We start from the raw sequence: 22,776 nt of genomic DNA, 5'->3' as shown, positions 1-22,776 counted from the left end.
GGACAACATGGGTGGCACTGCAGCTCTTCCACGAGAAGGGAGCTGAATTTCACCCCGTGTTCCTGAAATGTGGGGTGAAATTCAGCTCACCCAACAACTATGGGCTAGACATTGGTGTGGAGTTGAAGGACCTGATGCAGCAGAACCGTTAGTTCCCTTCCAACATGTCTGCCCAAGGTTGCAGGCCTGTGCTTCAGCTCCCACTCTTACTTGGGGGATGGCTTACTCAAATTTAGTTTTAAAAACGTGGGGATTAGCGACTAGCTATCTCGCTACTTGCCTGACAGTTTTCCTCGGTGCAATCAAAAACGTCTCCAGAATGTATAATAGGAGTCAACCTAGCTTTTAAAGCATCATGCAGACAATGTGCAAGAGGTTGAAAAATACATTTGGTATCTGCTATCACATGACTGAAACAGCCACATAGAAAAAAAGCTGCAGTTAAAGGAAATCAGAAGAAAAGAGCTTTGGAGTGAATTTCAGGGATAGTAACCTCCTTTTGAAATGTGTCTGTGCAGTCATTGTCTTGGAGAACCTTGAAAATGTTTCTATTTTTTTCCTGCCTTAGATCCTTAAAAGTATCCCACTCTTTTTTTTTTTTTTTTTTTTCCCCAGGCCTAGTCACTATTGTCATTTAAGCAACCAAAGGATCTCTTCCAAACAATTGGAAAAAATGCGCTTGTAGAACTGTGCAAATACCTATTTCCAAAAATAACTAAAACTGATGTGGTTTCAGGGACACAAATGATGCATTTTTAAATAGGACTAAATGCTTATTTACATGAGAGAGCATGCTAGCTCCGGTCTACTGAGAAAATAATGGGCTTTAAACCCTATACACCATACAGTCCACGGAATAAAAAGTAGATTATATTTTAAAAAGAGATCTGCAGTTTAGTGATCTACTACAGTTTTTAAGCAAAACAACTCACTGTGAGTCTTAGCAAAAGAATAACTTTTGGTAAATACTTATTTTAAAATTCTTTCAGGACTTATTTTGAATGTAATGAAGCATAATGAGAGGGGATGACAAATTAAAGCAAGAATGAAGGTGAAGGTTTATTGTGCCCTATAGAAAAGCATCAATCTAAAGGCAGATTGTCATCTCCTTCACTCGGTCTTCTCTATGTTGCTCAGTCAATGGAGTGAGGTGGCTTTAGTACGGTCTTACCCAGCCAGTGGTGGATTTCCCCCAAGGCAGAGGATGCCCACAGAGGTAAGAAAGCTGCCCTGTGCCCCTGCCCACCTCCATCACCCAGCGAAGGAGACGGCGCAAGCGGCTAGAGGCAAGGAGATGCGGCCTGAGCAGAACAGGGTTGTGATACTCGACTGCTCGAGCAGCTAGCACTAATTTGAGCAGCCCAAAGGTCACGACTATTTATGCAGATAAAAGGTCAATGGCAAGCTGGCATGTGGCTGCAGGCTATCTTGGTACGCACTTCACCCAGAGAACAGATACGGGCTTCTGATTCACAGTTTGTCTTTCTGCATGAACTTTCCGGGCAGGCTTTGGCTGGGAAAAAAAAATCTCTGCCATGGGAGTTGACACAGTTAGGAGCCAGATGCAATTTTTGTGGCTCAGGCTCATTTGTAGCTAAATCAAACCTTTGAGTCATTTTTTTTTATAAAAGACAGCCAAATTCTGAACTGTTTGCTCAGTATTTAGTCTGCCCTTACGTGGATAAACTCCTCTGAAAGCACGCCTGAGTACAGATAGAGGAAAAAATGAATAAGATGCTCAGGCTGTGACCACTGAAAGCAAGCCTACGAAACGCCTACCCACTTCAACAGAGGTGGGGCTCTTCAACTGTCAGTGTGTGGACAAAAGTCACTTTAAAAGTGCTTAGAGCACAAGACTAAAAGACATGGTTTGAATTTCCAGAGCAGTTTCAGTTCAGGTGAAACCATGTCTATTTGAGTGAAAAGGGGAAATAGATACACTGTCTATAGTCAGATTCTATACTGTATTTGAAATTTTACAGTCAGTAAGTACCTGTGCTTCATCCTTGGCTGTCATTAGAAAATGAAAATATATTTGAACCTTCACTTCCAGCAGCTGTCTGTCTACCTGCACTCATTTTAAACAAAATCCTTTTGCCTTCTGTTGTAAATCAGTCCCATACGCCCTGGCAATAACAAGTGTACAAAATATTTTGTGACATTTCATTCCCCCAACAAAAGGTAATGGGAAAGCATCATTACATTGATTTGTTTGTCATCACAGACGTATTTGGCACCATGCCCTAATTAAGGGTGCAGCAATAATTCTATTATAAGCACTGCTTTGCCTCCCCCAGTGATTTTTAAATAGGAGTTAGCTATTATTCTGTTATTTTTGTTTGCCAATAAAGAAACAGTACATTAGGATGAAAAACTCCCATGTAGAAAGTGACCAAAACTAACTGTCTCCAGACCTGGAAAAGCATTTTTTTCCTGTAGCCATCTCTTCCCATCTATATAGAGAATTACCAAGTTCTTTCTCGACTACTGTCTTTCTAGATCTCCACACAAGGCGAGGTTTAAGCAGTGGCTGTAGCATCATTTGCTCAGATGCATTTGGTCAAGTTTATTAATTCCATTGTAGTCCTTCTTCACTCCATATTTTGTGGGCTTGGATTCAGGCAAACTGAAACCAGCCCGTAACAAAGGTGTAGGCTGGCTGGTGAATAAGCATATTTTACATGTGTTTTCCTACTGAAAATGGCACTCTGTAGCCACTGCACATTTGCAAGTATTTTTTTCAGTCATATTCATCAACCAAAGAGAGCCTCCATTTGAGACTGAGGTTTGTTACCGTGTCCGCAGACGCAGCACGCAATTCAGGCGGCTTGCGACTCATGTAGTGCAGCCGTAAGCCCTGTGACGGTAATAACCGCGTGGTGGTTCCCACGGACGAAAGCGTCTGGCCCAAATGTGGAAGTGCAAGTGACTCTAGAAGACTTTCTCTTTCTCTTACAGCTTGTCAAAGAAAAGGGAAAAAAAAAAAAAAAAAGCCTTTGCAGCGTCTGAAGATATTGGAATACATTCTGCAATTTCCTGGACTTTATGCTACCTCTTGTAAGTGTTATGTTGTTATTTTCAGTCCCTGGAAAACAGGACTGTACTATAGATTATGACTGTGGGATTTCTGTTATCTTGGAGCAAATATGGTTTTTATGCTTTCCCTCACATTAAGGTATTTTAGAAAATGAAACACAGAAAAAGCAAGATCTTGTTCATAATTACTGTTGAGGGCCAGCTATTCTTGTACTTCAAGAACATGGTTTGGAAAGGGGATCTTCAACTGCCTCTGCCCAGGCACCCTTCTCATCTTCCAGAATGATACGCTGGTGAGACAAACACCTAGAGCTATGTTCTCCTTGTAGGAGTCCAGAAAATACTGCAGGTTTATGAACAATGTTCCATCAGAAATCCTCATAAAATGGAAGCAGTTGTTTATTGAGTTAAAAAGGAAAAAAAAAAAAGAAAGAAGAAAAGATTGTTGAGTCCCACTGGCTTTCTACTCTTAATTCTAGCCTAGAGCTTATGATTGGATCTTGCATCTTCCTCCAGCCCCTCTCAGTTTTGTGTGAGTGCACCTATCTACTTTTTTGGACTCTCCCATCCTTTTTCATTTCAGTGAATGCTCACAATGTAGTTAAAGACTCAGCTTTAGGTCTCCTGAATCAGCTTTACAACATCTAGCCTCCAGTATAGGAACGGTATAATCCCCACAATATAGAGCTCTCTATCCGCTAACTGCAAACCTTCTTGAGTGGGTCTGAGGATGCGTGTTAAGCGCTACGCTGCGAGGGCTGCCTTGCTAACCATACCTGAGTTACTGAGATGCCCATTTGGATATGCCTGCATCACCTTCAGTGTTGACACAGCCAAACCAAAGCGGTGGGAGGAATCCCCCGTCCTATTCCGTACGGAAGGGAGTGCCATCCCAGTGGCTCACAGGTCTGGGTCTGATGGGATCAGGCACAAAGGACAGGGCAAGGCTTTCCAAACATGTAAGGAAAAACACAGCTATCCCCACAACTATGTTTATATTGGAGACAGTGTCTTCCATCTAACACAGTCAACAAACCTCTATTTTTTTTTCCTAACCGCTGCTGTCATCCAGCTGAGGTGAAGGTAGCTGGGTGAGCAGTCACCCCAGTTCTCAGCATTCTGGGCTCTTTGATCAACAGATGCTCTCAGGATACCAGAAATAGGGATGTCTCATTTAGTGCCTTAAAATTTTGCACACAAAAAAGTTTTTCCTTGCTGAGGGCTGAATGGGCCTTCCAAGTACATCTGAGTGGCTGAATATTGGTCTACACCCTAGTTTTATCCCCATGGCATTGGCTGAGCGATTTAAAGTTGGAACTGGGCATGAAGGGTGGCAGGTTCTCTATTACAGACAAAGTAGAAAAAAATTAGACCCATTGTGCAAAATCAGCCATGCGCTACTTTCCTTCTGTATGCAGCAGTTAGTTAAATGCTAAGTTTTAGCACTTGCTATAAGTAGAGAACTTTTTTCTGCTTACCTGAGAAATTAACTTATTAAATTTGCAATTAATTTCTTCTTAGGTTGTTCAGATTATTACTATAATCTACACAGAAATGACAGCAAAACTTGAGGAGGCAGCTATAGCATTTTATACCATTGCACAGCGCTCTGTATACATCAGTCCTCATGATCCATTAAAGTATTATTAAAACAACAAAATAAATTGAATTTATACAATATTAAATATACCACATAAAGTCACTGTGAAAACTGCTGGCATATACAGCTCATCTAACCTTGTACCTCAAATTGCTTTTCTAATTTGTTGCCCCAATCCTGAACCTGGACTTTTATAAGGCTATATTTCTGCGTGGAGAAAAAAAAGTACAGCGCAAAAACATTGACAAATCTATTAAATTACATACCAGTGAGAGAAATTATCACGTTAAAAAGTCTGAGTCGGTAGAGCTATACTGGACCTTTGTGATGGAGAAATTACAGTCAATTCCCATTATTGCTCTGTCAGAGGTGTCAAAGTCGTAGCTGGCAGCTGCGGCCGGTCATTTGATGTATTTCCCTGCCTCTCATGGCACATGCAGGCTGAAGAGCATCAACTAGGCTGCTGGAAAGCAATTCTGCCTCTCTAGGCTGCCGAGGGAGGACCCTGGCCCCAATATACCTGAGAAGCTGCAGTTTTACCTACCTGAGACTGCCGACAACCTGTTTGAGAGAGGGGCGAATTCCCTCCTCTCCCATGAATTTCACTGGGGTGTTCGCTTTAATGCCTCGTAATGCCGCTCTAAGTGTTGGTGTAATTTGACTGGTAGTGTAATTGCAAGTTAACTTCATGGCTGATCTCTTCAACAGATGGAAGCAGGGTGGGGGTGGTGATGAAACCCACAGGAAATGGGTGCTGCTGGAGGAAAATGCAGATGGAAAAAAGGAGACACGTAAGAACAGAGAAAAGGGAGAAAAAGAGATCAAGGAACCAGGGGGCATAAAAAACATACAGCAGAGAGAGAATGCTCTGAATGACCACCTCTTCTACATTTAGAGAAAACCGAACGTAACTAAAAAGAGTATGAAAAATTTAATAAATTACAGATACTTTAATGGATATATACAGAAATAAATGGTACGGTGGTCAGGTTCTCTGGGACCTGAAATGCTTACATTCAAACCCTTGCTCCATGGCAGACCATTAGGCCATAATTAAAGAGCTTACATTTTATTTACCCTGTGGGCCTCACGTTTCCTACAGCCTCCATGCTCCTGAGGTGGCCAGTAGCAAACTCCAGGAACAGGACTCGGGCAGAACGTGCTGTCTCGGTACAGCGCTTCCATATACTTCTCATCAAATCTCTCAGGACCTGCTTCACAGCAATGTTTATATACCTCGTCTCAACCAATTCCTGGAGCCTTGGCACCTGAGTAACGCACCCGTGAAGCGGGGTGTCACGATGTTTTGCCTCTACGAGATACTGCGAGGATAAAGGACAGACGCCAAGGAAAGAGCTCGGTAAATCAGGCCCAGCACCAGGCACACGTGGGCGTTTCGTTGCTGGGACCCAAGTGCACGTCTCCACAGAAGATGGCTTTGCTCCACACAGACGCACCAGCACTCTGCTCTGCTCCAGATTTGAGGGTGCGACACGCAAGCACCCTGAGCGGTGCTCTGCCACTTTTATCCTAAATCTAGAGCAGGTGACAAATTTTTTGGTCAAGAACTTGTCTGCAGTGATTCACACCTCTGGGACTGTGTAAAGAAGTTGGGGACGTCAGAGGAATTCTTAAAACTGAACCAAAGGGGGCATGGGGAGGAGTAAGACTGCGTGAAGCCATCTTGATGCCTCATCTAGCTGCGTGGAGCACTGCCCGACTGTAGGTGGGAATTTGCTCCCATTTCGTATCGCAGGGGCATGAGGACATGGGCATAACAATAATCTTGGCATTTATTGCTTTCTCTGAAAAGTATTTTATTCATCTAGGTATCTATTACACATTTTTTAAATCTTGCCAGAGTTTGAAAAGACAATAGTTTAGAGGTGCTTCATTTGTAAACTATAAGCGGAAAGAAGGCCTAAAAAGCTAACATATAACAAAATAGTAACTTCAGATTTCAAGACTGAAGGCCAATTTAAGTATATGGTGTTCTTTCCTGTATTCCCTATGATCATCACAAAGTGAGGGAGAAAGGATGACAGGCACTGAGCTTGATGAAGGGGTCTCTGACTATTTTAAGAAACCAGGCCTTGTTCTCGCTTTTCCCCTTTCTTCCTGAATTCGGGGGACACACCTCTGAAAAGAGAGCCAGCCCAAGAACTTAAATTAATATTCTGAGGAAAAAACTCACAGAATTTTTGTTAAGTTTGCTCACGCCAGCCCCCTCCCAAGCACATCCTATTTATGTGGCCTATAAAACGAAATGACTGTAAAGAGCGGAGATGAGTGAAGTCCCTTTAGTGTCTGAAGTGAGAGCCATTGCTCTGGCTTGTGTAATATCAGTAATGAGTAGATGGGTATAAAATACTATTCATGTATAAATATCTGCTACATAATTCTTGCAATAGATGTGGAAGTACATAATTTTCATTGTAATGTGAGTAGTAATTTGTGTTCAAACTTGGATCAGAAAACTCAGACTTGGGCCCCCAAAGTTTAATAATGTATTTATGGTCCCAGAATAAGCCTTGTGGTTTTCAGAGATGACAGGTAGGCCTTTCACTGAACTCAGCCCACATTGCAGTTATTTGTTGAATTATCTCATTTTATCTCATTTGAAAATACATTTACAAGTTGGAAAATTTTGTCTGAGGTAATTTGCCCAAATGCATCTTAGAGAAAACCTTGGTAAGACTCGAGATTTTAGCTCAGAATTGCTGGCCGTTTGTCCTCCTCAGGCACAAGACCAGGGCATGCATGGTTTGTCACAGGGGAATCTGTTCTTTTAAACAATGCTGCCAGCCATGAAGCATCTCTGGCTTGCAGAGTGAGGTGCGAATTTTTCTGGACTCTGCTGGGTGCGGAGGGAGTCTCATTTAGTAAGTCTGTGGGTGAGGCTTTCCGGAGCACAGCGAGATAAGGCTTGAAATGTTCTGGCAAGGCGCTCTGGGGGATACATTTCTCAGGTGCACTTCGCTCCAGCCTCGGGAGGGGTAATGCACCAACACACACCGCAGCCAACGCTGGGCCACGGCCCCGCTCCGAGGCCTGCGGCCCGGCTGTCCGCTCCAGCCGCGCCTCCATTCCCGCCCCCGCCGCGGCCCGAGCCACAACGCCCGGTCGCAGCAGGCGGCAGGCGGCCGCCATGGCCGCGGGGGGCCCGCTCCGGAGCCCGCCCCGCTCTCCCCCTTCTTCTTCGCCCCCCTCCCCCCGCCGCCGGGGCCCTCTGCGACGGCGGCCGGCGCTCCCGCGCCTCACGCGCGTGCCCGCCGCGGCCGCAGGGCGCTGGGGCCCTGCCCGCCCGGCACGCCCTACCGCAGCGCCTGCCGCCCCCGCTCCCCTGGGCCGCCCACCCACTGCAGGCGCAGGCAGCTGGACCGCCCGAGCCCAGCCGGGCCCGACCGGGCTAGGCCACGCCAGGTCCCGCCAAACTGGGCCGCGCCGGGCCGGGCCTCACGCACTGCGGGCAGGGGGGAGGGGTAACCGCTTTCCAGCCCAGACTGTGCATGTCCAAGTGACGCATTGCAGGTACGAATCCACCAATCAGCGCCCTCCTTCTGGAGTCTTCGCACTCCTCGGCATTTTTTTTCCTAAAATCCTCTTCCGCCCAGAGAAATAGTCCCGCAGCCTGCTCCCTCCGGCACCCCTTCCCGCCGTTTCACAAGCACAGCCTCCCACCTTTTTCCCGCCCCTCACCCCTTCCTGCACAGCTGCCTGGGGGTCCGGGGGCAGAAAGGGGACGGTCCCGGGGTGCGGGGGGGGGCCTGCCGAGAACACCGCGAAGAGCCGGGACTTCTTTCTCAGCTCTGTTCCCTGACGGAGAAAGCGGAGGGGGGAGGGAGCGGCGCGGAGCGATCCGGGCGGGCTGTGAGTAGGTTTATGAGGCACTGCTGGCGGCCGGGCAGGGCTCAGTGTGAGGCGAGCAGTAGAGCGGGTGGGTTGCTCCTGTGCTCCGTGCAGCCGTTAACTTCCACCACACCCCACAGCCAGGCCGAGCCACCATGGTGAGTCCCTGGGCATGGGGAAGCGATAAGGGTTTTGCGAGTGCTGGTCTGGTGCTCGGTGTGTGGGGCGGGGGGGGGGAGGTGGGGGTGCCTGTGGTTGGGTGCGGATGGGTGGGGGAGGGGGAGAGGGCAGGTGGTGTGCGTGATGTCGGGCGAGGTCGCCTGCAGAAGGATGGGGGAGGGGGCAGAGGTGGCGGTGTCCCTTGCTGTGGCCGGTGGGCTCAGCCCGGCAGCGCGGGCAGGCTGGGGCGGAGGGTCCCGCTCGGAGGCGCCGTGTGCGTAGGAGGAAGTGGTGGTGGACTAATCTCGCCCGGGTCGCTTTCCCGCCCTGGGGCGTTGGTGCGGATTCAAAATTCAAACTGCCGCTCGGTTCGAGCGCCATGACGCTTTGTCGGGGCGTGTGTCGGTTGGGTGGAGGGGGGGGGAGCAGAGCGGCGGATAACGGTTTCTCCTGGGAGGGGACCCGCGTGGGGGGTGCCGGGAGAGGGAACGGAGCCTGCCACGATGGCACCAGCTCCGCTTTCTTATCGCTTCCTTCCCCTTCCTCCCCCCCCCGCCCCGCCAAAGCCGGCGTCTGTGGCTGAATGGGGCTGGGGAGCCAGCGGCGCGGCAGCGGCCGCTGCGAGCGCTTGAGATGTCTGGCTCGCTAGCGAGGTGTGCCGCGCCTGGTAATAATGCGGTGCGGAGCCCTGCAGCTTCTGAGCAGCATGATGATGAGGGGCAGGCTGCCTCACTGCACCATCTCCCTCCTTGCTAGACCTGTTGTCAGCTCACGTTGGAGCCGTGCTCTCCTGCCGATTTTGTGTTCGCGCCTTGCTGTCGGTGGCTATATATTGAACAAGGGAATATTTTAATTTTTTTTTTAGCAGTTTTGGCTTCGCGTTTTGGTCATTGCGGTGGACGATCCTGCATTTTCTTGATCAAGCACAGTTTGTTTTTCCTAGCAGTGCGTTTGTTTAGGATTTTAATCGACTGTTGAAGTAGAACACAGTTTGTGGAATTGGAGAACTGTTTCAAATTCGGTCTAAAGGATATGAGTTTAGCTTTTTAAATTTAAACAAGTGGATGCTGAAACACGTACAAAAAGGAACAGTTCTGTCGCAAAAGCAACATCAATGACCACTTAGTGCTATCTCTGCATTAAGAGAAGATGCAGTATAGTGGAATTGCCTTTTTATTCATTACATACTTTAACGAAATCTGATCACTATCAGCTTACCGTGTCTAATGGGTACTTACAATTAAGGGGTTTTTTGAAATTATTTCTCTAGGCAAAGAAATGAGGTGAACGGAAGCCTGAATTTGTTCTTTTGCTTGAATTGTGAACCTAGACAGCAAACCATCTATAAAGGAAAAAAAACAGTGAATCTAGCAGCAAAAGGCTCTTACTTTTGGCTTTTAGGCATCATCTGTACAGAACCAAAAATGGAGTATCTTCAAGCAAGGTCTATTTAAAAATGGGTGTGTCCAGGAGGCACAGTGACACTTTGAATGTGGTTATAGTTCATCCTGTCAGACCAGACTGGCTAAACCTGTGAATATATGTTGTCCAGTACTGCACATGCTAGATAAAGCAGAATGCTTTACTCCCAAAATTAGCAGACCTACTGTAAGTGTAATTTTACCACTTGTATGCTTGCCTATCTAGGTCTTGTTCTTCAGTTCATCTTGTCTGAATAGAACTGTCCATTCAGATCTAATACCTGTCAAATATACTGAAATGTCAAGTTTTGAGTGGAGAACAGTGTCATCTGTTCTGTGAATTGCTGATAGCTCTCTATCAGGCAGTGTGAGTCAGCTCTGTTGAGGATCTTGCGAACTGATTACTGCATAGCAGCTATGACTGTAATGAAACACTACCTCTAGAGGCTGTGTGTGCCACTGGAACTGCTGCACACAAAACTGCTCCCTTTCTTTCCTAGGTGGCTTAGATTCTTTGTCAGGCCCTCAACGCAATCTGGGGGTGGGGGGATGGGAGCTATTGCAGTGAAAATGAAAGTGCTGCAATGTGAATCAGGGAATGCCTTGTCAAAGCTGTGATGGGTTCCCTGACTTCTTCTCCTCCTCCTCCTCATCAGAGGAGGTTTTCAGGTGCATCTTGGCCATACTAAGGGACATGCCAAAACTTCAGTGTAGGCATGTTAGTTGTAATTCAGCTGTTTACTTCTGAAGTTAGGTTGTATTCCTGAAGGTGTGCATGCTGTCACATGTATGGTGCATGAGTATCTAGCTTAAATGTGGGACAAAACTCCAGAAGGCCCCTCTAGAAAGACCACAGTGACCTATAACTTACCCGCATGGATCCGGGCTGATAGCCCTCCACCTGAGTGGCAAGAGAGGGAGTGATCTGGCAGATTTGTTGGCTCCGCCTTTTGCTGCTGTTGCGCAGCAGCCCCTGCAGAGCCTAGCACTGCAGAGTACAGATGGTGTTTGTTCAACCTTGCCCCACCTCCTAGCTTATCTTTCAACTGCCGTGTACCTGTGGCTTCTAATAAGCTTCATGCTCATCTCAAACACTGTACCTCTTACAGGTAGTGACAGAGCTTATCCAAATTTATGATTATTGGCTATAAGATGTTTTAAGTTGCTGGAAGAGTTAGAGGAAGAGTTTGGGAACACTTAGCAGCTTAAACACTGCTTAATGTCATGTCTTTATATAAAACTGTTTATATAAAACAGTATGTGACTCAACTTGGTAACCCATAAGTATTGACCTAAATAAACTAGGTTCTTGCTACTTAAATCTGATCTACAGCTTTCTGTGGATATAAATATCCTACAGAAATGTAGAAGATCACTCTCTTCACTCAAGCAGTAAAAATGTAAATAGCATGCAAAGGTATGAGTGAGTCTGTATTAATGATACACTCCAGACAAGCAAAAAACTGTTCGGCTTTTGTTAAGTGACCAGCAGAATGCTTCCATCTGAAGTGTTGAATTGGTGATGTTCTCAGCTTTGCTGCTGCAACCCTAGACTATCTTAATTTTTTTAAAACAAAAAGTTGAACCTCCATGGGAATACTTTCTATAGCAGCAGAAATTAGAACAAGTGGAGTCTAGAGCTGCAAATACCAATTGGCTGCTTTTTTAGAACTTGCTCAGTAGTGTGGCCTTGATCCTTAGGGGAGGTGAGCCACAGGTAGTCTGAGAGATCGCTGATGGTGGCCTTTATCTGGAGCTGTTGCTGTATTGCATGCATATTTTTTGTAGCCAGTTTACCTCTTGTATGGTTGCTTGAGGAGCTAACCACTTCTATTACAGGAGGAATAACCAGAAGCTGGTAACCTCTAAGTTTGTATGCGATATAGAAATGTAATTCAAATTGAAATTAGTAAGGTAAAAATTGACAGGTGGTGTATATACCATTTTCCAAGTATTTCAGTGGCAGATGGCTAATGTGTAGAAAGACCTTTGTGGGCACAGCTAATGACAGAAAAGGTTTAACTGTCAATATTGTAGTAATTGTAAAAGAGTTGTTGCTGAAATGCTCACAATAGAAGTGAAATGAAAAAAGTTATGTTGAACTTAGGTAGCGAGTGTATCTCTTCTGTATTTTAAAATTATTTTTTGACTCTTCGGTGGAATACTATGGGGTACAGAATGCAAGGAGCTTCCTTGAAGGAAATGTATGGCCTCATTTTTGCAGCTCAACAGAAGCTATCCAGAATTTGTTTTAAGATTCAACTAACTTGAAATCCTAGGGAAAGTATTTCTACAGTCCTCAAACATGTTTGTGTTCTTTCAAGAGTGAAGTCAATTTTGGGTTTAGCCTTGATGACAGGTTTTTAGTGCTGTCAAATCCAGTTGATTCAAAACTGTTCAGTGGTAGAGCAAAGTGAGGTATAAACTGGGGCTTACCTAACTGATAGAGAAATTGCATGTCTTATACTGCTGAGCCTTTCTTTAGTGGCCCTGCAAACTACCTTATGCTACTTGAGTCTGTAGACAGTGGTCTGAAAAATGTCTAGACCACAATATGATATAGCGTTGAAGTTACCGATTTGGAAGCCACTAGTACTGATTATATGGACTCTTGGTTTTTTTATGGCCAGGTCTGGGACATAAAGTTTCATGTTAATCAAGGAATGATTTAATTCTAGATATTGTATTTTTCCAGTTATTGCATTGTAATTTAGCAGAAGAGACTGGTCTACCTTAAATTTGTGATTTGAGGGTTACTGCCACTTAGACCTAAAGTGTTTAGTGTTAAAGCTGAGGAGGCTAGTTTACCGAAGTATTACTGCCAATAGTCTGCTGTGGTAATTAGGTTTAAAAACCAGTCTAGAGGGACATGTGTGACTTGAGTTTGCTAGCGTTGCTTGAGTAATTGATTGATACACATGGTAATCCATTATTTGTGTGAACCAGATATTGCAGGGTTAGGAAATGAGGACAGGCAGCCAGTTCTTACTTAGCAAGCAATCCTGATGACTTTTGAGCTATGTTAATTAGAACTATTTCAGAATGCTACAGGTAAGTCCTGAGGAGCAGCTGCTGTGTTCAGAGGCCTCTACAAGTCTCTGTCTTATTTTGCCTTGAACTTTTGCTGCAACTATAATGATATTATCTTTTATTGCAGGCTGATCAACTGACAGAAGAGCAGATTGCAGGTAAGGTTTTTATGTGCTGTGTTGCTACTCCTGCTTGACCTGGCACATCTTAATCCAGTGACAGTCTGTTACACAAGATATTTAGCTTTCTTAGATACTAAAGTAGTATTGTGGAATGTTTTAATTTGTCACTTAAGTTTTAAAGGCTTATCTACTGTAAAAGCGCCATGGATACAATGAATCTGAAGTTTTGTCCTCTATAATAATTAGACAGTACTCAAAGCTTTACTTGCTAGTAGAGTTGGGACTCTGGATTTCTTTTTTTCCTCTCATGACTACAGAATTGTCCCAAGTGCAAACTGAAGGGCAGTGAAGGGGATGAATCTCTGGTGAAGACTTGGAATCTGGAGTGCTCTTCTGACAGAAGGCAAAAATAATTTACTTTGAGGTCGCCTGTCAGCAGAGATGTTTCAGAGTAGCTGTTTTTGACAGAAGAGACTGTCTTAACGGTGACAACTCTTGATGTTCCATATTGGGAACTACATTGTGTGCTTGGACACAAGTGTTTGTGTGCTATTCTGGTGGTCTGGTGCTTGCTCTGAAATGCTTAAATAAACATGCATGTCTTACATCTTAGTATTGCTCCCCACCAATAGTTTCTATGCACTGGCAAGTGTCTGCTAGTGGCTAAAACTTACGGTTATTTCTCCTATTCATTCAGGCTGCACAAACTAGTATCTGTCATGGCTCTCTTAAGACTGATTTTAGCTTCAGAGAGCTAAAATGTGAGTCACATCAGATTGATGTGACTCAAAGCTAGTAATGCAGAATTTCAGCTTTGCCATGGACATTCGAAAACTTCAGGGTTTTTGATCTGACAAATGTGTAATGTTAATACTAGAAAGTCTCAGTGTGCATAACTCATGTGAAATGATTTCGGAGGATGTTAGGGTTCTGCTAATCTAACAGTACCAGGTCAAGCATACAAATAGCCTCGATGTTGCTGTTTAACTATAGTGTTGCTCTTGAAGACACTGTGTTAAGCAGAAGTGTCATAATGAGCTAGTTTGTTTTTACCATAATTGCCAAATTTGAAGTGTAAGAACATTCTTCTGTAGCTTTTAGACTTCAGAAGCTTGCTTTAACTCATAGGAGTCTAATTATGGTTTTGTGGAAAGTGCTTAGTCTATTTACTTGTTGCCATGGTACTGTTTTATGAGTAAGCACAAGCCAAATCTAGTTCAACTCAAGTTTGGTTTGTTTTTTTTTTCTTTTTGGAAGTGGCCTACATGTCTTAAGGGTTTTGTGATCAGTTTAGTTGGAGCAAACTTAATCAACTGTCACTGCTGTCTTTTCAATAATAGTTAATTGTTCCAGTTCTTAACTGTGGAAGCTTTTAGTTGATGTAGCTGATTATGGATTATAAACAGGAAGCTTATTAACACTATCTCGGCATTAATGCAAATGTTAGCTATTCAGTAATGATAGCCAAAAGTGAGTATTAATAAGCTTGTCATACTGGAATACAGAGTTTTCATCTACGTAGAAAGAATAAAAGTATAACTTAATGTTGGTATCCAGTGTAAGATGGCCTGCCACTTTCAGTTCAGCTGTGGTATTTCATGAAGCAAATGTGTTTGCAAGTAAACCATAAACCTCTAATGTGAAGACATAAGCCCACTGTGTGTCTGTTAGGGAACAGTCCCTAGTCCTGCTTTGGAAGGGTTGCAGCTGACTAAGCAGTCTGCTTAGTTTTGCTGTCGAAGGCCAGTGTATTGAAAGCTGTACCTATAACAGTTTTCCCATGCATGTTTTACAGAGGCTGTGTAGTTTTTAAAAGCCGGAGCACCCTACCATTCTGTTTCAGCTTATCTGAAGATAACCTAGCTGTTGATTTGAAGGCAGGCTTAAGAAAATGGTACTACAAGGCAGAGACAACATTCTCCTTCTTAAATAGAAGGCCAAAGTAGTTAAAGCAGCCAGTTCTCTTGGGCTTAAAACAAATCTTCCACCTCTGCTGCAAAGTAGCAGAATACAGTAGCAGTTGTTAAAGATGCCAGATGTTCTTACGACCCGTGAGTTCCACAGGAACTGTAGGACTGAAGCTTCTTATCCCTATAGGTAGGGGTAGAAGACTTCCCAGGTTTTTTTCATATGAAAGACTGATTTTGAAAGCTGAGTAAGTACAGGATGTGAATGCTAGTTGCAGCTTCATTCAGTAGAACTTAAGTTGCCAAGTCATACGGATATGCCTTTGATTAAGTGTTGTATTAAAAATGGTGTTAAAGGTCAGAACCATTTGATGTGGCTGGTCGGGGAGGAGGGGACAGATCTAAAGATACTTTTGTCTCAAAGCAACTGGTCCAGTGAGTGATACTTCCTTATGCTAGACCTCGGAGGTCTAAATGGACTCTCTGAACGAGTAGGCCTATGTATGGTGTTCGTTATGCCTTGTTCTTCTAGTGTGCTGTGGTTCTCTGGGGATCTGACCACAAGAGTTATTTAGAATTTATTTCATAGTAGAAATAGTCATGTTTAAGTGTTGAGCTCCTGGTAGCTGTGAAGAGAACAATTGACATTCTCCCATAAAAGTTCCAGACATAGCTGGCTAAACTGTGGGAGAATGGGAATGGTAGTTTTGGTTCACTGAACATATTAGGTCACTGAAAACTGCCACTTGATCTGGAAAGGTGATGTGGTGCAGAGATGCCTCATAAGGTATTGTTAAATAGAACATTTTTGAGCTAGGAGAGTTCATTGTATTCTGTTGGGCTAGCCTTTCTTTCCTGGGATCTGGAGGCAGTCTTTTTCTCTTGATGTAGTGCACTTTTTGGAAGGAAGGAAGGAAAGGCTGAAACCTTGTAGGCTGGCCTGAAGACAAGTGGTTCTATTGACACTGTCCTTGGGTTTCTAACAGGTTAGCCGTATTTAGGGTACCAGAGAATCATCATTTGCAGTTTGATGTGGAAGAGTGTTGGGTAGAGGGAGGATTTGCTTTACATGCTACATGGAGTCATAAGGTGTTTAAGTGTGGGAGGTGTGTTTTATCTTCTGTTGCAGGAAGCCAGGATTGAGTTGCTCACTAAACTTCAGTATTTCGTAGCTGCCTACACTGGCCATTGCCACAAATCTTCCAAAGCTATGCTAGGTTGTTCTTGTTTTAGTCTAAATTATATCTGCATAGGTTGTTACTCCTCTGTTCTAATTAATGGAAGTGGTTCCTAGAAATGGTTAGAGATTTTAATAATATTCCTAACTTGATTTGGCATTTGAAATACGAATATGCTGCTGATCTTTGGCTCACTTCACTTTCTCTATGGTTATGATTTATAGCTGGTTATTTTCTTAGCCTGCAGCATGTTTGAGTAAAAGAAAGAGTTGTCCTTTGAGTAGTTCATTTCAAATGTTCAGAACATACCACTGAATGACCCATGTTGTAGAAAGCAAGTCTTTGAATTTTGTATAAAAATTAACTATTACTTTTTCTAAGTAGAGCCATTGCAGTACTGTCAGTCTGCTTCATGTTTGGGTTAGTGACAGTTAACTGCTTCATCCTTAGCTTGAAGGTCAACAGCTAAACACTTTGGATAACACTGGAGTACCTAACTCTTGGTGAAGACACAATGTTCCTTTTTTTAGTCTTTCATGGATGGATTTCAACTTCTCTACTAAGCTTGACCCAAAAGCCTTTTCTTCCTTGTTGTAAAACTTTACTCCTAATAAATCTATTTGTTACCACCAAGCTAACTGAAATTATCTGCAAAGACTGTTTTGGAAGTTACTGTAGGTACAGGTTATAGCTGCCTGTTTCTGCTTTGTGATTATCCAGTACTGGCTTGAAATTGTTCCATCTGGTCCTGTGGTAGCCTTGCTCTGATTCTTATGTGCTAAACAGTGGGAGTTGGCTTTTGGAACACTTGAAACTGTTAGAGTGGCTTTTTTCCTGGATGGGACTCAACTGTGGCTCTGGTATTACAGCTACATTCATGAACTATAAAAAGCCTGTTTTTGTAGCTGCATTTTTAACACTTGCCAGCTAACACTCACCTCAAGTGTTTCAGAGTATGAAACTGATGAAATAAGATTTTATGCAGTTCATGTGAAAACACAGGTTTTACTATGACTGGTCTGGGAAACCCACCATCTGGAAAGCTGGCTTCTTGGAAATGTCAAAAAAATGGATTCTTGGAAGTATTTTTGATGCAGGAGTACCTTTGAGCCTAATGAGTTCTCCAAAGGCATGATCTCAGGTGCTTTGAAAACTGTAAAAGGACCTGAACTATACAAGGGAATAGATAAGTGTTTCATGTTTAACTGTAACTTGTGTGAGTTACTGCAGTCCAGTGAGCTAGTTTAAGGTCTGTGGCTAAAGACAAACAGATGGCGTGGATTAAAACCAACTCCTTTTTTTGGACTGGACAATTAAACATGTTATGCTTGCATTAATATTGCTGGCTACAATACAGCCATTGTAGGGGGTTAAGAGGTAGCACTGAAACACAGTTAAGCAGTCTTAAACTGTTTTTGACTAGTTCTATGAAGGCTGTTTCAGGATACAGTAGGGCTGAAGCAGTTTTCTAAGCAGCTTTTCAGAAATTAAGACTCCAGTGACTTTCCTCTGTGAACAACCTTGGAGTTGTGTGTATATATAGTCTGAAGAACTGCATGAGTCCAGTGGGGAGAGAGCTGGGAGAAGTTCCTTTTTAGCTAGATATGGCCAAATGTTAAGACCTGTGGTGCTAGGTACCGCAGCTTCATGTAGCGGATATTGTTCAGTCTTGCATGTCCAGTGGAAGCAAGTTATAATGAGAAACTATTTTTAGTTGTATCTGATTATACCTTTTTCCATTGACTCGTCTCCTCTATTAGTAATAGAAGTGCTATTAAGCTGTAGCATTTGTATTTTGAGCACTGATTTTTAGCTTTCTCAAAATAATTTCCTATTTTTCTCATGAGATAAACAGTTCCTACCAAGGATGTGGATCATTCTAGTTGCAAGTAGCTATTCCTTTCAGCTCTGTATTAGGGTTCCTTATTCAAGAGGGAAGGAAGGTCATCTGTTTCAGAACTGCTCTGTTTGTTACTGTCTTGTTTAGGCCAAAATGTGGGGGACTGGTAGACTGGCAGGTTGGTTTCCAGATGCTGATGTTTTGTTTGCATTACAATCATAGCAAACTGAGCAGTATAGTGAAATGAAATCAAGTTTTGTAACTTAATAAGCAGCAATGGATTCTTTTATGATTATGTAAACTTAACATTTCAAAACTGTAGGGATTAACTTTTTTTTTGTTGCTGTACAGAATTCAAAGAAGCTTTTTCACTATTTGACAAGGATGGTGATGGTACTATAACTACAAAGGAGTTGGGGACAGTGATGAGATCACTTGGTCAAAACCCCACAGAGGCAGAGCTACAGGATATGATTAATGAAGTAGATGCTGATGGTAAGATTTTACTGATAAGTAATTTAATAAAGTCCCTAAAACTTGTTTTTCTAACAAAGTAACTGTCTTGCAGGCAATGGCACAATTGACTTTCCAGAGTTTCTGACAATGATGGCAAGAAAAATGAAAGATACAGATAGTGAAGAAGAAATTAGAGAAGCGTTCCGTGTGTTCGACAAGGTACTAAAATGTTTACCTTAAAAAATACTTCTGTTATGACAAGTCAATCTGACTTCTAGTGAACTTCCTCAGTGAACTCTGAGGGGTCTCCGTAGTCCTGTCGTCTAGAACCTCTAGGTTAACTGGTCATCCTAAAGTTCAATCTACTGTGGTAGTCTGCCTGAAAGTAGACGAGTCACCATGATAGTAGTGGGTGATAATATTAAGCTACCACTTGCTATGACACTAAAGTATTTGTACAAGGCTGGCAGGAACATTGCTTAAATATTTTAAATGGTAATATTTTAAATCTTAATCTTTACTAAGTAAATTGCTAAGTGAGTCTAAAGTTACTCAATTTATCAAGCAAGATGCACTTTTAAACAGAAAATATATGATAAATTCCTTGGTGTGTGGGAGGAAGAAGTCAGTCCAGAGTTTTAATGCAGCAGTACTTTGATTATCTAGCATCCCAACTAGGACAGAATGTGTAAAAGTTGTCTCTGAAGGTGTTGTGGCTTTGTGCTGGACTCCCATGAAGTAGCTGAATGAGGTAAGTAGTTTCTGTTCTAAGAAACAAACACTTGAATGAGACAGTCACATGATTGAATATACATCTGTAACTTTAAAAGGCTGCAAAAGGTGCTGATTGCTTTGTCAGTGACAAAAAATGTCTTGGGATAGGACAGCCAAAGTATTGCTCTATTGGATAAGTTGTTTTTGAAAAGTTTTTTTTTAAGACTAAGATCCTGGACAATACTGAAGATATGCTTACAGCTCTCACTTGCCTTGTGCAAATGCTAGTGGTTAAAGCTATGTTAACTTTTTCATGTTCAACTTGCTCTGCAATATTCTTAAGTTATAGTGAGTTGCTAGGCCTCAGACAAGTCTATTGCAGCCTTCCTTTTTTCCCCTCCCAGGATGGTAACGGTTACATTAGTGCTGCAGAACTCCGTCATGTGATGACAAATCTTGGTGAGAAGCTAACAGATGAAGAAGTTGATGAAATGATTAGGGAAGCAGACATTGATGGTGATGGTCAAGTAAACTATGAAGGTAAGGAGTTCCTAACTGATTATTTTTGAGTAGCACTTCTCGTGCTGGTGACTGTGTAGGTGCTGATAGCCACACTGAGTTTAAATAGGGCAATGCTTTGGGTGAGATTCTCAACAGTTAATGTTCTTTTAAGCTAATGTCTTAGTATGCAGATCCTGTACCACTAGATAGGTTTAAATTTGAGGGGGTTATTGCTATGTTTGTGCCAAAGGCAAAAAATGACTATTCAGCTGTGCAGTGCAAGAAATAACTTTCTAAATGTAATGACATCTAATGACCACTAGAACAAGGAAACTGAGATATTCACATACTGTTCTATTCACTAGTGAGTATTGATCTGCCTGTAGTAAGTCACTCATTTTTCATTAATCCTTTTAAAATTGCTAATAAAAGGCGGAAGGTCTCTAAAATACACTGAAATTTCAAGACCTTTAGAAGACCTCTTAAATAACTTCACATCAATCAGCTGCAGCAGTAGCTTATTTCCTTCTTTCTTCCTGGCATTGAAACTTAAATGAAGTCATGCAAGCAGGAGGAATTCTCTTAGATGGTTGCTTGCAGCTCAGAAGTACTAAGCTTGTTTTCACTTCAACTTTCTGAATATGTTACAGAAATGAGCTAGGGTATTTTCAGATAATACCCTTACTGTTTTGGAGGTGAAAGTCTGGCTTCCCTTTAAGGTCTTTTTGGTTGTGGCTTCAGAATGAGCACTCATCTGAGTGAAAAGGCATTTTTATGAGCAAGGCTGCTGCTGTATAACTGTACTTATGAATAGACTGTTTCGAGGCTGACATTAGAGAAGATGGGCAACTCTCTTGTTTTCAGGTGCTCTTTTGAAACTTGAGCAACTAGGTAACTCCTATTAGGTTCCTGGTTTCTTTTTGTTATTTTACCTGAAACTATGCTTTAGCAAGATCAGTGAAGAATGCTATTTTGTGGCATCTAACTTCCAATGTGCTGTGAATAAGCAATGATTCAGTTGCTTAAAGCTGGTCAAGCAGAATAGTAAGACTTGAGCCATTCTACTTTGTGTTGTTTTGAAGTTTTTAATGTCTTGCTTGTACACCTATGTAATTGATTATCACTTCAGTGCAATTTCTACTGATCTTAGTCATTCTTAGATGTCTTGTCCCTATTTATAAGTCAGTGGGCATGAGGACCCTGTAATGTTTTATTTTGCAAGTCAGTCTGTTCCCCAGTTCACTGATGGATCAACTTTTTTGATAAAAGTAGAGGCCTTTTGCCATTAAAAATAGGAGGGTTTTAGGTGTGATTGTTGGAAAAAGACTATTTTGAAAATGCTTTTTTTATATAACTGAAAACATAGTTTTGAAAGTGTTCAGTACTAGTAAAGCAAGTCACTTCTCAGATCTTGCAATTCAGATTTTTCTCTGAATAACTCTTATGCAACTCTTTCCTTTTGCAGAGTTTGTACAAATGATGACAGCGAAGTGAAGACGTTGTACAGAATGTGTTAAATTTCTTGTACAAAATTGTTTATTTGCCTTTTCTCTGTTTGTAACTTATCTGTAAAAGGTTTTTCCCTTACTGTCAAAAGAATATGCATGTATAGTAATTAGAAGGCCATTCCTCCATGTTCTTCTCCTTTATCTTACTGTCATTGTTCTGATTTTTGGAAAACTGATCTAAGTAACAAATGTTGCATGTGGCTTACTCTGGATATTTAAGCCCTTCTGCACATCTAAAGTTAGATGAAGTTGGTTAACTGTGGGAACATCTGGGTTGTCTGTTTAAAAAAAAAGTAGCTTTCTTTAGGAGACTTAGGTATGACTAGTGTAACAAGTTACATAAAGTGAGCTAGGGCTTAACCATGCATTAGCGATTCCTTAGTTAAAGCAACATGCTGGCTCTAGTTCTCCAGTACATAAAGGAGCTCATTCCGCTTTCTGTGATGGAGGATAAGGCCTCTTGCAGCTAACTGCAGGATAAAACCATGTGAATAGTATATATACATGAGGCTAATGCACTGTAAAAACTATTCTCCTAGCTTACTTCACGGTAACTTGTTTGTGGCCATACCTGTAACATGTTGTTGAAATGTGGAGTCTTAACGTTGTGGACGATTGACAGTCAACAATATGAAACTTAAGTTGCACTAATGCAAAACGGGTGATTTATCCAGGTACTCGTACACAAGGTTTTTTTTGTACTGCTGGTCTTGTACCAGAAAACATTTTCTCCTCTTGTTACTATGCTTTTTAAACTTTGTTTAGCCACTTATTTTCAAAAAAAATCTGCTTATGGCACGATTTGCCTCAAATCCATTCCAAGTTGTATATTTGTTTTCCAATAAAAAAATTACAATTTACCCATACTGTTTCAATGTATCCTTGAATTATTTACAGGAATTGTTCAATACAGTTGCTGCTCTATGTGTTTCAGTATGTAGCAGTTTGGTTTGCTTATGCAATGGATTGGCTGTCTTAAAAATAGCTTGGAAGGTGAAAACTTAGTCCTTAAACTCTGGCCCTTAATAGTATTGTTGACTTGAAGAAGCTTTCTTACTAGTAGTTTAAAATGTATTTTACAGTCTTGTGTGGAGCTTGGTGCTTCAATAAACTTACCGTAGTGACTGGCTATGCCCACTATCTGTAGACATTGTGAACTGGATGTTGACCTAGTTCAATAGTTGACCTAAAATTAAAATTCCTTGTTCAGACAACTAAACCTGTTTGCTTTCTTTTAATTATTTTGGAGTTTATTCCCTATCAGCTGCTACACTGGGGTAACTTAAGTCTCACACTTGGACTTTTCTCAAACTGTCATGTCTGAGTCTGTTGCCATTCAGGATGCAGTCAGCTCAGAGTACATAAGGAAAACATTCTCTTACTGATCTGTTAATAAGCATGACTATGACTGTGCTTCAGGCACTAGTTTTTTGTCAAGGTTTAAATCTTTTTTAA

General features: G+C 42.4%; 1 protein-coding gene across 1 annotated transcript; it reads left to right on the top strand.

The window, feature by feature from the left end:
• Positions 1–8,496: 8,496 nt before the first annotated feature.
• On the top strand, positions 8,497–22,181 carry CALM2 (calmodulin 2). The gene is made up of 6 exons (XM_086744065.1): positions 8,497–8,643; positions 13,223–13,253; positions 18,494–18,637; positions 18,711–18,817; positions 19,717–19,852; positions 21,279–22,181. The coding sequence occupies exons 1-6, from the start codon at positions 8,641–8,643 to the stop codon at positions 21,305–21,307; spliced, it is 450 nt and encodes a 149-aa protein (XP_086600191.1). The 5' UTR covers positions 8,497–8,640; the 3' UTR covers positions 21,308–22,181.
• The last annotated feature ends 595 nt before the right edge of the window (positions 22,182–22,776 follow it).

Source organism: Chlamydotis macqueenii, chromosome 3 (genome assembly GCF_036417535.1).
Source record: "Chlamydotis macqueenii isolate bChlMac1 chromosome 3, bChlMac1.mat, whole genome shotgun sequence".
Lineage (NCBI taxonomy): Eukaryota > Metazoa > Chordata > Aves > Otidiformes > Otididae > Chlamydotis > Chlamydotis macqueenii.
This window is presented reverse-complemented; position numbering and strand designations above follow the sequence as displayed.